This window comes from Peromyscus californicus, unplaced genomic scaffold, assembly GCF_007827085.1.
Source record: "Peromyscus californicus insignis strain IS unplaced genomic scaffold, ASM782708v3 Scaffold_13__1_contigs__length_99412109, whole genome shotgun sequence".
NCBI classification, from domain to species: domain Eukaryota; kingdom Metazoa; phylum Chordata; class Mammalia; order Rodentia; family Cricetidae; genus Peromyscus; species Peromyscus californicus.
The window spans coordinates 1,755,833-1,771,919 of NW_026294424.1; the positions used below are offsets into that span (position 1 = coordinate 1,755,833).

At 53.9% G+C, this 16,087-nt stretch overlaps 1 protein-coding gene across 2 annotated transcripts in view; it reads left to right on the forward strand.

The window, feature by feature from the left end:
* Wfs1 (wolframin ER transmembrane glycoprotein) overlaps nucleotides 1-16,087 on the forward strand; it is a 50,953-nt gene that overhangs the window by 31,048 nt on the left and 3,818 nt on the right. For both annotated transcript variants that reach the window (XM_052736074.1, XM_052736073.1), the window contains exons 2-7: nucleotides 961-1,200; nucleotides 8,696-8,778; nucleotides 10,450-10,594; nucleotides 12,056-12,226; nucleotides 12,737-12,817; nucleotides 14,321-14,472. In XM_052736074.1, the coding sequence (XP_052592034.1) occupies nucleotides 966-1,200; nucleotides 8,696-8,778; nucleotides 10,450-10,594; nucleotides 12,056-12,226; nucleotides 12,737-12,817; nucleotides 14,321-14,472 (867 nt within the window). In that variant the 5' untranslated portion in view covers nucleotides 961-965. The remainder of the gene's footprint in view (nucleotides 1-960; nucleotides 1,201-8,695; nucleotides 8,779-10,449; nucleotides 10,595-12,055; nucleotides 12,227-12,736; nucleotides 12,818-14,320; nucleotides 14,473-16,087) is intronic.

The following is a 16,087-nucleotide window of genomic DNA, read 5'->3' on the forward strand; positions in this document are numbered from 1 at the left end:
CTGGTCCCCAGGATTCGCCAGCTGTGCCCTCGACCTCAGCCTCATCATGTATGTTTACTCTACCAGGGTATTTGTTCCTTCTTAAAAAGAGATTGGTTTTTATTTTATGTATATAAGAGTTTTGTCTGTGTGTTTATGTATGCATGTATACCATGTGTGTGCATTGCGGTGCCAGGAGACGGCATCATACCCACTGGAACTAGAGTTCTAGACAGTTATGAGCTGCTATGTGGGTGCTGGCACTCAAACCCAGGTCCTCTGGAAGAGCAGCCAGTACTCTTAACCGCTGTCTCTCCAGCGCCAGGGTCCATTTCTTCAAGCTTCCATTAGAAATCAGTGTGTTTACTGAATTTACTCGTGTGTTTACAGTGGGTCTGCTGTTGTGGAATCCAAAGGCTGAAGCCAAGATGTGTCCAGGCCTGGTCCTTCTGGAGACTCCGGGCTGTTCTCACCTCTCCAGCTCCTGGGGTGGCTGTCAGTCCTTGGTGTTTGGCCTCTTGTAGTGGTGTTACTGCAGCCTCTGGTCCATCTCCACGTGGCCCCTGTGCTGTGTCTGTTTCTAAGGACCCCACCAATTGAACTTAGGACCAGCCTAAGCCCATGTGATCACATTCAAACAGCTTCTGCTATTACGTCTGCAAAGACTCATTTTTCCGGATAAAGTTACTTCCACAGATGTAGGTCCCCATGCATCCTCCATGGTCAGGTCCTATCTACGTTCAGTATACCACATGCTCCATCTTTCTGAGTGTCATCAATGTCATCCTCATTTCTCAAATGAAGGCACGAAAGCCCCAGGTCACCTGGCCTGACCTGATGAGATGGGAACTGGAAGCCACCCCGTGGGGCTGTCAAATGTAATGAGATTGCCGAGCTTGGCAGCTCGCACCCGGTTCCTTGTTTTACCATCCAGCTGGTTCAGGGGCCTTTTGTATGTCTGACCCTCCTCTTTGTTTGCAGGCAAGATGGACTCCGGCACTCCGCCTCCAAGCCCCTCTGGCCCACCTCCTCCATCCGCACCACAGCCCCAGGCCCGGGCCCGGCTCAATGCCACTGCCTCACTGGAGCAGGAAAAGGTTGAAGCACCGCATGCTCCCAGACCTCAGGCTGATCCCAGCGCTGGACCGGGTGCTGGGGAAGCCGCCACTCCAGAGCCACGGGCCACTCACGCCAGCAGCCGGGAAGGAGTAAATAAGGCTGGTAAGGGGTTAGGGCCAGGAGGTCCTGCAGTCCTCAGCCCAGAGCAACTTGGGGAAGCATGGTGGGCACGCGGCCCGGGTTCCTCAAGTTGGGGCTGCTCTGCAGTACCGAGGCTGCAGCATGCAAAGTGTGTGTGGATGTCAACTGTGTGACCAGCCCTCCAGTCACTACCTTTCTCCTGTGCAACAGCCTCATTTACAGGTGGACCACATGACTCAGAGATGTCCACAGTCACGCCTGCCGTCTCTGTGGTCCTACTTGGACCCCCAGCTCTCAGAGTGGCTTGAGGACTTAGTGGTTCAGTCGTGTGTCTTACCTCTGGGGTGTCACCTGTTCCTCTCTGCACCTTGGGGTCATTCTGCGTCCTTCAGATTGGCCCTCGTGGTCCTCCCACCTCCTTTTTGTCCACTGAGAACCTCTGTCCCCAAAGTACTCTGCTCACCTCACCTTTTGGGATGCCACTTGCTCATGAGGCCTTCGACCTCTGGCTCTTTCCAGCCTCAACCTATGGGAAGACCACATATTCTGTTGGTGCCTTTGGAGTACAAGCATACATGTACACACACATTCATATTCTCTCTCTCTCTCTCTCTCTCTCTCTCTCTCTCTCTCTCTCTCTCTCTCTCTCTCTCTCTCTCTCTCTCTCTCTTTTCTCGGAACAGAAGTTTCCCGAGAAATATCCTCCTTATTCTATGTCACAGTCTGATGGTCTCTTCCCAGTTTCTTAATTAAAATTAAAAAGTACTTCTTTGGGGGAGCATTTAAATTGACCTCATGGACCTCTGCTGGGTGAACACTAAGCCTTGGGAATAGTTACCATTCACCTCTGACTTAAAAGTGTCCTGAGATGCAGTGGGACAGTTATGGGCTTAGTGTGGGACTCTGTGCCTTGCAGGGACTGGCCTGTGTGATCACACTGAGGCTTCTTGTCAGCCTCTGGCCTCTCCAGATTCTGTTGCCTCCAGACAGCATGTGTCCCTCTCCTTCTGTGTCAGATGCCAAACGGGGATGGGGGGGCCGGAGTGGGGAATGCGGAGGTGGAAAGTAAGCATCATATAAAATGCATGAGAACACCGCACACTACCAGCAGAGGTTGGAGTCCAGCAGTGCAGGACAGGGTCAATCCTGCAAGGGATCTGCGGGGCAGAGGATGGGAACCTGTCAGGAAGGCGCACCAGGGACCATGTGTAGAGAGTGGATTTGACCTATCATGATGCAGAAGGACAATGCTGCCTCTTGGTGGCAACTGACTGGCATTGACTCCGGCTCTGGGTCCTGTGTACTAGGCTCATCCCCTCCAGTTAGTCCTGCCACCCTGGCATTTGTGTGGCTTTACAGTTTCACTTGACACCGTGTTCCAGTGTGTGGCATCATTCACTGGACCTTTGCCAGTGGTGGCCAGTCACAGAGTGGGGCTGTATCTTTGGGTGAAGGTTTGTGTCAAATTACTTCTCTCCAACAGACTATAAAGAGGGGATGCCTAATGTGGCCTCTGCTGCTGCCATGCAGATGCTGAGACTATCCCTTGCTGTATCTGGCTGGGTTGGTGCGAGGCCCCTTTTGGTCCCTGGGTGGTAGGTATGAGTGATGGGGTACAACCTGCAGTCCTGGTCAGTTAGTCTGTAGCAGGCTTTCTCAGACCACAGCCCCCAAATCATGACACAGAGACTTCTTTTTAATTATGAAAGCACAGCCTTTAGCTTATGTTGTCTCACTAGCTCTTATAACTTAATTTAACCTCTTTCTCTTAATCTACATTTTGCCTCGGGGCTTTTTACCTTTCTTTCATTCCGTATGTCTTACTTTCTTGCTTCTTCCATGTCTGTCTGTCTGGCCCCGGGTGTCTCCCTCTCTTTTCCCCTCACTCTTTTCTCTTCTGAGCCTAGATTCCTTCTCCTACTTATTCTCTCTGCCTGCCAGCCCCACCTATCCCTCTACTGCCTAGCTATTGGCCATTTGGCTTTTTATTAGACCAGTCAGGTGTGTCGGGCAGTCAGGGTGAGACAGCAACACATCTTTACATCATTAAACAAATGCCGCGTAAACAAATGTAACACATCCTTCATAGTTAAAGCAATAGTCCCCAACACAAATGTAAACCATCTCTTACCTAGTTGAAGTTATAATATTTAATAGTCAATATTCCACAACATTGTTCCGTCACCTTGTTCCAGCTGTTGGCATCTTCTGTTTCCTCCTAGCAGCCCTCAATGACCACTCCAACTCAGCAGCACCCCCACCCAGCACCTACCTGTCAAGCCCCCAGATTAGTGGTGAACACCACTGTATCTACCACTGTTTGCCAGCCTGTCCACAGATCAAGGCCTGGAGTTTCAGTTCCTGGATCAAGGGACCACGTCTTCTGGCTGCCTCCCTGGCAGAGCTGAAGGGTTTCGGCCTGGTTGGCTGGGGCTGAGGCTCCTGGGCAGCTAACATTGCCTGGACAATGCCACCCTCAGCGCTGCCCTGCCCTCAGGCCCTTGGCTTTATGAATCTTCTTAAAAGATCACCATGTCCCTCAGCTTTGCCTCCAAGGCAGGCAAGGCCTGCCCCCAGATCCAAGCCCGGAACCAAATGCCACCCACTCCTTCTCTCTGATATCGTGTGACTATGGGGGCAGAGGCCGTGGCCGGAAAGCTGGGTTTCAATCTGGGTTACTGAGTAAAAGGCCCAGACCGCTGTTTCAGATACCACCCAGGAAGCAGGCATTAGCTGTGTGTGCTCTGAGACCCACAGTGGCACTGGGAAGAGCCAGCCAGGTGGGTCAGCAGTCTGGAGTTTCTAGTCCTTAAAGTCCAAGCTTCAACTTCCCTGTCCCTGGTCACTGATGTGGGACTGTGGCAGGGGCAGTGGGGCCTAGAGGTCCTGCCAGTCAGCTAACGTGTCTGCAGGTTTACTGAGCACCTGCTAAGATATGGACGTGTAACTCCAGCAGGAGGCTTTACCTAGTACCTCTTTAGGCCTCCTGCTGCATCAGCCCCTCCCCCACTACGAGCCTAGGGTTGGGCACTGTCGCCTGTCACCATCTTTCTCAGATGAGAAAGCAGATGGAAAAAGAAGCTGTGCACCCAGGGTCCCCAGCTGGAGTGGGAGACATGGGAGTTAGGAGTAGTTTGACTCTGTGTTTACCAGTGGGCCACCAGGGACTTGTTGGCCAAAGACAGAGGATACACTGCATGCCTGGTGAATTGAGTCCATTGTGCCCAGGGAACCTTCACCATCCCCAGAGTGGAGCCTGCCAGGCTTTGGTGACAGGGTCCAAGGCTCATGCCTCATGACTGCCCTATAGGACCCTTCCCAAGCCTGTGCTGTATGATGGTAAACTGTTGTATCCTTGGGGTTGATCTCAGTGCTGGGGACTTTGGTTGTAGCCCCTAAGGGAACCCAGAGTGGTCTATTTCCTCTTCAGAGCATCAGAAGTATGCCTGGGGGGCTGCCTAGAGAAGGTATCATCTGAATTGCCTTTCAAAACCTGGGACATGGACCAGAGCTGCTTAGGGGGAGGGGGTCCCCCTTCTCCAGCTCTCCTCCAGATTCCCTTCTGGTTCACAGAACTTACTGGAGCACTCACACTATTGACCCTGCCATTAGTCCGGAAAGCCATCTGCCATATGAGAAGACGCTACTGATGGTGCTCATGGCCGGACTGGGATGCTCTGAGACCGGACAGCCAAGGGGACCGGTGACATGGGCTAGCAGAACACCACAGGAAGTTGTGAGACTCTGGGGGAGCAGTGGTGCCGACTGCACATCCAGATGGGGCCCTTCTGAGTTTTGCCCCCGCAGTGCTGCCCAGGTCACAGGCGAGTCGCCTCCAGCTGTGTCCAGCCTGTCGGCAGGAGTTCATAGCAGCATAGCCCAGAGGTCAGCAGAGGAGCCCAGCACCTCTTCATAGGTGTCCTGGGCTTTGGCCTGAAGGGTCCTGTCAATCTCCTCAGCAGAAGCCCAGAGCCTGGTCCTAATAAGCTAGGCGGCCTAAGTGACACAGTGGACACAGAGGGCCGGGAGACGCCTCCTGGTCCACTGATGAGCCCTGCTCATGTGCCCCTCTGGTGGAAGGACTTGAGTAGACTTCGCTGCTGGGTTGGGTTAAGCGACACTACTCTGGGCCTGTCGGAGACTTATGGGCCATCATGCTGCACAGGGCCCCTGGCCTGGCGTGTGTGGTTCTGCAGCCCTGGCCTGGGTGCACCTTGGACCACACATGGGCCTCTGAGACAGAGGCCGTCTCGGTCCCAGCCTGGTTACAGCCCTTTCTCCTCACCCCTCCGGCCCTCTCAGGAGCCCCTGGGCCTCACAGGTCTTTTGGTAGAACCATGGCTGTTTAGGTCAGGAGCCAATGTAGATGTGAGTGTGGGACCCTGCTGGCCTGAGGTCACACAACGGAGCACGGCTCTCAGAGTCACACTGTTGGTAGTTTAGGAGGCAGCAGAGCTTCTCTTCCCCAGCCCCCGACCTTGTACCCTCCTGTGTGCCCGTCCTTGAGTGCACACTGTGACCTAGTGCTTAAGCTGCCTGCCGTGAAGCCACCCGTGGTGGCCTCTGAGTCTTCTGGAAAGCGGGCAGCACGCCTCTGTTTGTGACTTCCGCCTCTGGCTGCATTCCAAGCCCCTAACTAATGTCAGCCTCTCCAGGAAGTCTCTCCAGGCAGGGCTGTTGTCTCCAGTCATCATGTTACCTGAGCTGACAACATGGATGTCGTCACTGGCTCTCGGAGTTTGCTGTGACAATGACGGGTTCATCAGCTTGGTGCCTATGGCTCCTTGGCCCAGCAACTGCCTGCTGGGTGGATGATAGGGGCCGAATGCCTTAGCCTGTTCAGGCCACTAAACTACGGTTGTCTACCTGTGCCTTCCCCAAGGCTCTGCTAGCCAGAGGGTGGAGTCCCTACTGTCCCACAAGTGTTGAAGAACCCCTCTTCCCAGAGTGATCCTGATTGTCCCAAGTGGGGGGATTCTATCAGTTCCGACTGTCCTGTGTGGAGGAATATTCCCAGCTCCCTGTGGGAGACCCCTTCAACCTGGCTATCCTACCTGGGAGACCCCATGGGCCCAGGGTGGCCCCAGCTGCCCTGTTCATTGTGGAGCCCCTCAGCCAGGTAGCCTTGACTATCCAGTGTGGGAAAACCCTGGTCCACATGATCCTCTGCTCTGGCCACAAGGGTCGTGTGGCCCCGGGGCCTTTGCCGTTCTTCCCGCCCATCAACATAACCCCTCATGGTGGATGGACAGAGACATCTGGCGGCCGAGGACCCCGGACCAATGATGAGGAAGTGTGGCATGTTAGAGACAGGATGCTCTGTCAGATTTATTGGTTGTGTGTTTTTTAACGGTCAAGTGTTTGGCATGCTGTCGGAAGTTTAAGGAACCATTAGGTGTAAGATGGCTTGGTGGTGTGGAGACAGAAGGTAGCATGCGGCATGGAGGTTGCCTCTGGGAGTGCTTGGTGTACCATCAGGGCCGGGAGGGAAAGATGCCAGAGGCTGCGTGGTGTGGCTGAGCATGACCCGCAGGCAGCACCACGGTTGCCCATCAGAGTGAGTGCTGGACTGGTGTGCTGGGATGCATGGGGCAGAGGAGCACTGCAGGCCTACTCACAGCTACTCCCTTGTCGGCCCACTGTTTGTTCTGAGTTTGCTGAGCTGTACTGCTGGGAGCTGGGGCTTGGAGACCAGTCGGACCAGTGCAGTGGACCACACCCGTGCACTGCTGGGGGCCAGGATGGGGGAAGGAGCTGGGGCCAGCAGAAAAGAGTGTACCACTGGGGCTGTCCTCCCCAAGACGGCCAGCAGAACTGCCAAGTGCATGGGGCCTGTGCGAGAACACCAGCTGAAGAGATGGGCAGGGCCCTGTTCATGGGCTCACAGAGGCCAGGAGCTCCTCAGAATTCTATGGCCTACTTAGGACTGTAACTCATCACATATGACTGTAACTGACTGGAGTTAGTTCAGGGACCTCTCAGTTGCAAGTGACAGAAACCCAGTATGCACTGGCAGAAACAGGAGTGGGGGGCAATGGCAAGCACCTCTCTCTCTCTCTCTCTCCCTCCCTCCATCCATCCATCCCCCTCTCTCTTTCTTCCTTCCTTCCTTTCTGTCTTCCTTTCTTCCTGTGTATGTAAAGTGTGGCGTGACGTGTGTGTCTGAGTGTGTTCCTGTGATTGTGCAGATGTGTGCACAAGACGCCAGAGGAAGATGTTGGGTGCCCTCCTCTATTGCTCTAATTCCCACGAGACAGGGTCTCTCATTGAATGAGAAGCTTCTTGTGTGGGCTTATTGGCCGACTGGCCAGAGGGCTCCCAGAGGGATCCATCTTCTTCTGGTCTCCAGTGCTGGGCTTGCTGGCATTCACAGCCATGATTAGCTTTTCGAGCAGGCACTATGGACTTAAATTCAAGTCCTCTGGATTTCCCTCTGCACTATCTCCCCAGCCCTCTAGAGACTCTAGAGTAACTTTTGGCTTCAGGTGAGGCTGGACCCAGGAGTTCATATGCTGTCACTAGGAGGTACCCCCTTTCCACTCTTCCCCTCCCCTCCCCTCCCCTCTCCAGTCTGCTCAGCCTTCCTGTGTTGTCCCTCTGTCAGGTAGGCTCGCCTCATAGGGTACCCCTCCACAGAGCGAATCTGGCATGAGAGGAAGGCTGTTCTTCCAGATCCAACACAGACTCTCTTGGCTTGACTATGTCCATCCCTGAACCATACCCTTGTTCAGGGATGGGAGGTGCCAGGTGGGCTTGCGTGCATTTCCCTACAGCCCTGGGCGAGGTTATTGCTTATTTCTGATTGGAGTGAGATGAGATCATGAGGATAGAGCCTCATAAATGGGATTAGTGCCCTTATGAAATAGGTCCCAGAACTGTCTCGCTTCTTCTAGGCAGGGCACCATAAACTATAAACCAGGCCCTCCTGAGATCTGTCTGCTGGCGCCATGAACTCGGACTTCTCAATCCCCAGAACCCTAAACAATAAACTCCAGTTTGTAAGTTCCTAGGTTATAGCATTTGTCGCAGCAGCCCTGACAGTGAAGAAAAAAGGTACCTTAAGAAAAAAGGAATGAATGCCCGTCCACTGTGCCCTCCAAAGCTGCAGTGTCTGATGAGTATGGATGTGCATTCTCACTCGTTAGGGCCTCTCAAACTACAGCCCTGCAAGTGAATTGGAGTTGAAGGGTGACAGGGGGACTTGGGTCTGCACCCCACTCCCAGTCTTCACATCCACAGAGCTCCTAGTGACAAACACCCCTGGTATAGAATGTTCTGGCTCGCTAGCAGCATCGGTGGGCAACCCGCTGCCTCCCAGTCTCCCTTTCTGTCCCAGCCTCTTCCTCCTCCTCCTCCTCCTCCTCCTCCTCCTCCTCCTCCTCCTCCTCCCTCTTGCTTCAATGTTAAAGTGAGAGTCAGTGACAGAACTCCTGAAGCCTGGTCCCGGCAACCCTCCATTCCACTGTCGGGTGTAAGGTCTGGCTGTGTGACATTCTGATTTCTCTTCATGTTCAAGGTCCCGTGAAAGCAGATGTGGAGATCCCCTTTGAAGAGATCCTGGAGAAAGCCAAGGCTGGAGACCCCAAAGCACAGACAGAGGTGAGGACCAGCATGGGGCGGGTCTTAGAATGTGACCCCAGCACAATGAACCTGACTTGGTGTACTGTGGCTCATGGAGTAGGGGTCTGGCCTTTTCTTCAGGGGTGAGGAACTAGTATGGTTATGTAAACAAACCTCCATATTGGTTAGTTTGGGGTGGTTTTTGTTTGATTGATTGTTTTTTCCTTCAGTACCTTCTTGGTGCATCCATGTTCATCACTCTGGTCCTGTACACACATCCTGTCTTGGGCATGCATTCCTCCAGAGCACCCTCCCTCCTTCCTGCCCACTCACCCTCTTCCAGGTGTCTGCAACAGGCTTGCTCCTGAGGAGGGGCAGTCTCAGCTGAATGCCCAGGGCATTGTGGGTCAGGAGAGTCAGGAATGGAGGAGCTGAGGCAGGACAAACTTGCTGGGTGTCAGAGACCCAGGTGCACAGGGAAGAAGGAGGGAGAGGCGGACAGAGATCTGACAGGCCATCGTTTCTGTCCTCAAGGTGCCGTGGCAGGTGGGAATCAGCTGTCCCACGTTTTGGCAGCAATGGAGGCCAAGAAAGTTTCATCCCCTCCTACCTGCCCTTCAGTACTATGTAGGCAGCGACACCAGTCCATGTTCCTGCTATTTTCCTTCCTGGGGTCTAGAATGACCCCCGACCTCACCTCAGCCTGCCTTAAGGGGAAGCTACTGTGTGACAGAGGGATTTAGAGTGACCTCTGACTGCCTAACTTCCATGTTTGTGGCTCAAGCAAGTGACTCCTGGGGTTTCCCACCCTACAGCCCTCGAAGAAGGGAGAAAGTCTCTATGCAGGGACACAAGGAAAGTTTTCTGTTCACATCTGAGGGGCCAGTTGAACTGTGAAATTGTCCCCAGCCTGTGCCCCATGCCTCCGGAGGCTAGTGAACACCCACAGAGCTGGTTGGATTGTGAAGTCCTCCCCAGCCTCCTGAACTTGGGGAGCATGCCCAGTTCTTTCCTGGCCTGTCTGTGTTTTTGGCTCCACTTTGCCCATCTGTAGAGTGGGAAGCTTGGACTGGGTTAACGAGCATTTTTTGCATAGGGCCAGATAGAAAATATTTTGGGCTCCACAATCTGTCTAAACTAATCATTCCCATGGAAAGCAGAAAACTTGTCATGCTAACATGTAAGCAAGCGGCCATGGTTGCCTTCCAGTAGGTCTGTCAGGGCTGGCGAGATGGCTCAGCAGGTAAAGGTGCTTGCAGCCAAGGCTGGTGACCTGAGTTCGAGTCCCAGAACCCACATGGTGGAAGGAGAGAACTGAATCCCACAAGTTGTCCTCTGACCTCTACATGTGTGCCGTGGCATACATGCACATACACTTTTACATATCCAAGAAATGAATAAATCAATGTAATACTTTTTATTTTAAAATTCTATTATAAAAATAAGTAGTAATCTGGCCTAGGACCAGGCTGGCTTCTCCGGGCTACCTTCTCCAGCTTGAGCTGTTTGAGAGGCGGCAAGTGGACTCAGCCATTCTAGTTTTCTGGCCGGAATGGGGTTCTGGCACCCAGTAGGCAAGAGCAAGGGAAGGAGCTGAGCACAGTGTAGCGCCCACATTCTGTCATTATGGAAGGCTCCACACCTGCCCCACAGTGAGGAGAACAGGATCCCGGAAGCTGGAGGGTGATGGATGTCTCTCTCTGCTCTCAGGTGGGCAAACACTACCTACGGCTTGCCAATGACGCAGATGAAGAACTCAACAGCTGCTCGGCCGTGGCCTGGCTAATCCTGGCAGCCAAGCAGGGCAGGCGGGAAGCTGTGAAGCTGCTGAGGCGGTGCCTGGCTGACAGGAAAGGTGAGGCTGTGTGGGGCCTTCAGCTGCTGCCCTTGGGGTGTGTGGTTTGCAGTGCTGGCCGCGCTGTTGGGAAGGGAGAAGTCTTTTGGGTCGCCTCCTTGCCCTGCGAGGTTTTTGAAATCTGCCATGGACTTCATATGCCAGACTAATTCCTTGTCCTTTGTCCTGCGCTTGGTGTCCGCAGGTAATTGATTAGTCTCACTTCCCTTCTGGGTTCTAGTCCAAATCAGGAAGTAAATCTTAGAGTCAGAGGAGGCAGCTGTCCCAAGTGCCTCGGAGTGTAAGTGTCCTGTAGGCTCCAAGGTAACATGGGTGTGTGTCACTGAGTTTTTGTTGTGGCTGTGTATTTTGATATTTATTTTTGATTGTAAGTTTTTATGCTTGCTGTATAAAACTTGTAATACATAGAAGCCACAAGTATACAAATCACTCATAACCAAAGCCAGGGAGACACTCTGTATCTCTCTTTCTGAGATATATCAGTGTTTTCAAAGTTACAGTTAGTGTACGGAATCGTTTCTCTTTGACAACTAGACTGGTCACTTAGGAGAGAAACAAAACAACACAAGAAAAGATTTTCCCCTTAAATTCTGTCAGCCAGGATGTCTCAGCCAGACTGCCCAGGCCACAGCAGGTAGAGTAACCTAGAGCCCCCCAGGTTAGGGGAGCCAGTGCAACCCACATGGCGGTGGTCTGGAGCCAGTGGTTCCCAGGGCTACCTAGGAGCAGGGGCAGGCACACGGCTCTGGAGGGTGGGAAGGGAGGCAGCACAGGCTTACCCGCTCTGCCCTGCCCTACCCTGCATTCCTGCCTGAGATTGCTGGGCAGATAAGAAGTCCAGTCCGAGAGAAGAGAGAGAGAGAGAGAGAGAGAGAGAGAGAGAGAGAGAGAGAGAGAGAGAGAGAGAGAGAGAGAGGTGCATTTTGCCACTGCTAGCCATGTCTCTGCTCACCTCACTCCCCTGGGCCATCTGGCATTCTTTCTTTGTTCTCTGTGTGTGTGGAAGGCTCCATGTTCCTAGCTGCCCTGGGTAGAGTCCCAGCCCAGAAAACACTGGGCACAGGGGCGCCCCCTCTTGCTATAGTTCCACTGGCAATTGCAGTGAGTTTATTTCTCTTCCGACTCGTGGCTTGGACCCGAAGCACCTTGCTTTGTACCTTGTCCCTATTGTCGTACCTGCTGATGAGGGTGCCCTGAGGACGAGGTGTGAGAGGGAACAGGAAGGGCTGGCAGCCCTGTGCTCCAGTGGACACTCAGGCATGGCCAGACCCGCCTGGCCTCCAACTTGGAGCATGGGTGCTGTCTTGGATAGGCTCAGATGCACTTTGGGGTCAGGTATCCACTCTACCCTGAGTCAAAGAAGCCAGTCAGTCCTTCCTCATGGCCCTGTGCCCAGCCTTCTGGGAGTGTCCCTGGGGGCTGCGGTGGGGCCTGGGTTTGCCTGATGCTTTTGTCTGTCAGGCATCACTTCTGAGAATGAGGCTGAGGTGAAGCAGCTGTCCTCTGAGACTGACCTGGAGAGGGCCGTGCGCAAGGCTGCCCTGGTCATGTACTGGAAACTCAACCCCAAGAAGAAGAAGCAGGTGGCCGTGTCCGAGCTGCTGGAAAATGTCGGGCAGGTCAATGAGCAGGGTAGGCCAGCCACATCACCAACAACCGACTTCCCCTTGGCTTCCCTGTGGGGGGTTGGAGCCCCATGGTTAGGAGGTCACTGGCATATTGGCAAATACTGTAAATACCATTTATTGATCATTTATTGATCGGAGTGTATCCTGGGCTGCTTCTGGTTCAAGGGCCAGAGATACAGGGAGTGACAGAAGCCTGGTTCTCACCCCCAGGGAGCTGACTACTATATAATATTGACTGAAGATGGTCAAGGGCAGGCAGTGCCAGCCAAAGAGGGGAAGGGTGGAGTGTGTTCATCACTGAGTAGAAACAGCCCTGAGCATGCTGGTCCTCCTTGTGGGATGGTTCAGAGATGGCTACCCAGGGATATGGCCCTTGCGTATGATGGGACCCCAAGCCCTGTGATCCCTGAGCACAGTGGTAGCCCAGGATCCTGAGGACATGTGCTTGATGAGCTATGGGTCATGAAGGGACAATTGGGCAGCCTCAGCTTCCAATCCTCTCTGATCCTTACAGATGGAGGGGCGCAGCCAGGCCCAGTCCCCAAGTCCCTGCAGAAGCAGAGGCGCATGCTGGAGCGCCTAGTTAGCAGTGAATGTGAGTATGACTGCCCATCCTGCTGTCTGCTGTCTGCTTCCCAATCACCACCCAGCACGGCATCCTCTCTCTCCCCTGCATCCTAGCCTGGGTCACCTACCAGGGTCTCTGGCTTAAATGGACCTGCATTCAGTCCCTTTGAGTGACAATGTTTTTGTCCCTGGGACCTGAGCCTTGTACACTGGGAGCTCAGACTACAGTGGGAAACAGATCCATAGTGTGACAGTCCTCATCGGGTGAAGGCCAGAGTCGGGGCTGGTGCCTGAGTGAGCAGGAAGTTCAATGAGGGAGATAGGTCTATAAACAGGAAGGAGAGGGGGACCAGGGTGTTGGGGGGGGATGTGTCCCGGTGTGGGCACTTGCACTGAGGCACAGGTAGAGTGTTACAGCATCCATGTGGAATGAGAGAGAGGCTGGGGGCACACAGAGCTGGAGATGCTCTTGGAATGTCTGGGATCAAAGAATTAGAAGACACCAGACCATCACACCGTGTGTGGTGTGTGTGTGGGGGGGGAAGATCTGTAGTTCAAGGGCCCCAGGCTCCCATCCTGGAGAAGATGGACATGTGGGGGAGGGGGCTTAGGGCTTCTCATCACTGATAGGAGAGTTGAGTCAAGAGCATCTTTGTGAGGCTCCGTGGGTGGGACAGGGGCTCACAGTTATGATTCATTAACTCATGAATGCAGCCTCCCCAAGCTAGCCCAGCAAAGGCTTCCAACATGGCCGTGGCTCTTGGGGACTCTCGGCCAGCGTCTAGCATTTGACTTCCCTGGAGGCTGGTAGTCCAGCCTTTGACACACGCTGAGTTTCTTGTCCCCAGTGTTTCCCAGAGCTTAGAAAAGCATCCGGTACATAGTAGGCTCTTGGCAAACACGGGTGGCATAGAGAGGTTTACAGACACACAGTGGGCTCTCAGGGGATCCTGGTAAGGATGGGGGCAAAAGGCAGACTTACGCTGGCTCTCTATAAACCCTGTGAGGTGAGAGCTTGCCGGGCACACAGTAGGCCTTGTGGGACGGAGGAGTTATTGGGTGTGTAGTAGGTCTTTTGGGGGGTCATGATGGATGGGGGTCAGAGGGTCGCAGGTCCACAGATCCTGTTGTGTGGAGGGCTGGGTGGTGGCTGGCCTCAGGGCAGCTAGTCCTCAGCACCTTGAGGCCCTGCTAGGTGGAAAGGAGAGAAGGACATCAGAGGGTAGCAGGTAGCAGGGATGCAGGCTGATTGACGGTCTAGCAATAGAGCTTGGCTTAAGGGGTTGGGTGGACTTCAGATATTAAGGACTAGGAGGACAAGTCACTTCATGTAGGTAGCATGTCACCTAGGTCAGAGGAAGAGGTCAGGGATAACAGGTGGTAGACCCATGACTTCCCCCCCACCACTTTCTTTTCCATGTCCTTGCCCAAAGAATGGGCCTGTGCCTGAACCCAGATTGCCATCCTACGTCATCTATGTATCCGGGCTTAGTGGTTTGGAGAACCTGGTATTTTTTTTTCCTTGCTTCAGCCAAGAACTATATTGCTCTGGACGACTTCGTGGAGCTCACCAAGAAGTACGCCAAGGGCATCATCCCCACCAACCTGTTCCTGCAGGACGAGGATGAAGATGAGGATGAGCTGGCAGGGAAGAGCCCCGAGGACCTGCCGCTACGCCAGAAGGTAAGTGCGGTTCCCGCCTGGCGAACGGGTCCTCTCCCAGAAGCTGCGGGTCAGAAAGGTCCTTGACTTCCTAGACACAGCCGGATCTGGGTCACTGTCCCTTGGGTCATCTGAGGTTCCTGTGTGAGGAGGTGTCCTCAGGAAAGCAAAGGCAGGGTCATGCAGGTGTGCTGGAGTGATCTTCACAGGGCGCTCGGGACTCTTCCCATGTCTGTGCAGATGTGCGTGGGCAGCAGGCCAAGGCAGAGAGTTGCACTTTCATTTAGGTTTACTATGTAGCAATGTTGTCTGTGGCCCGGGAAGGAGGCCACTTTCTAAATATGCCTTCCCAAAACCCAGAGCTAGGGTCTGTGGGCCAGCTGAGTTGTGGATCTGGTCACTGAACCTCCTATACAGGGACACTAAGAATGAGCCAGGAGGGCAGACTCACTGGAGGGAGACAGCAGGAAGAGGAGGGACATAGAAATGCACTTGGCAGGTCTCCACACTGTTGGTGTTACTCTGTGCAGACACAGGGTGTGGCCATAGGCCCTTCGCAGAGTTGCCCCAGGTCAGCTTGTGAAGCTGGGTCAGATGTATCCATAGCTCAGTCTGCAGGAACACGAGCATCACTGGGTATTGGGCAGTCTGACCCAGGGAAGTGCTTCACTGCCGTGCGGCCACAAAGCCGAGGCCCTCACAGGGACCTATCCCGAGGAATTGTTAGGTAGCAAATAGCTGTGTATGCCACAGTTCCAGTGTTTATGACTAGGAAGAGATGAACCACGCATGAGTAAGATTGGGGCAAACAGGTCAAAATGGGAGCAGCAACTTGAGAAGGCTTAGCTGGGTGAGCTGGCATGGAATGGCTGGAAAGTCTCCACAGGGGGCTGGAATGTGGAGCAGGTCACCGCAGGGGACGGGGAGGCAGGACAGACATAAGAAAGGGGGGAGCAGTTACCACACTCCAGAGAGATGAGACCCATGGGTGAGCCATGCCCCCAGGTTGTTGACAGGTAAAGCCTCAGCCTTGCCACTGAGGACAGGTAGGGGTCCAGAGCAGAAAGGACTGGTACTCGTAAAGTTCTGAGCATCAGGGTGGCACAGAGGCTCATGGCTGAGGAAGGTCCATCCAGAACTGGACTGCACTGAGCATGCTCACAGACAGGATACCCAGATGGTGTTCCTACCATGAGAGGAGGAAGCCAGGATCCATAGTTCTTGGCAAAGAGGAGCCCCCATAACACACTTTTGCTAGTGAGGTCAAGATGGAAGGATGGATTGAAGAAGACTCTCGGGCCAGAGCTTTCCAGCTGGCACTGCGATGCCTCCTTCTGCAGAGCCCTGGTCTGAGTGCGCGCCATGGCCCTTCACAGTGACATGACCGTCTGAACTCTGTGAGGTCAGGAAGTCCTTTTAAAGAGAGAGATTTAAAGTCCATGGGGAGATAAACAAGGCCCGGTGCTGCAGTGTTTGGACCCGTCACGGCCCCTTTGTCTCTTCCTACTGGGTGTCATTGTGCAGACAAACCAGCAGCGAGCCCTCACAGGAGTCTCCACCCTCAGGCTGCCTTAGCCCTCAGTGCCTTGCCTTGCAGGGGACCAAGAGGCTCCCGAGAGAATGGCAGGAGCCTCTG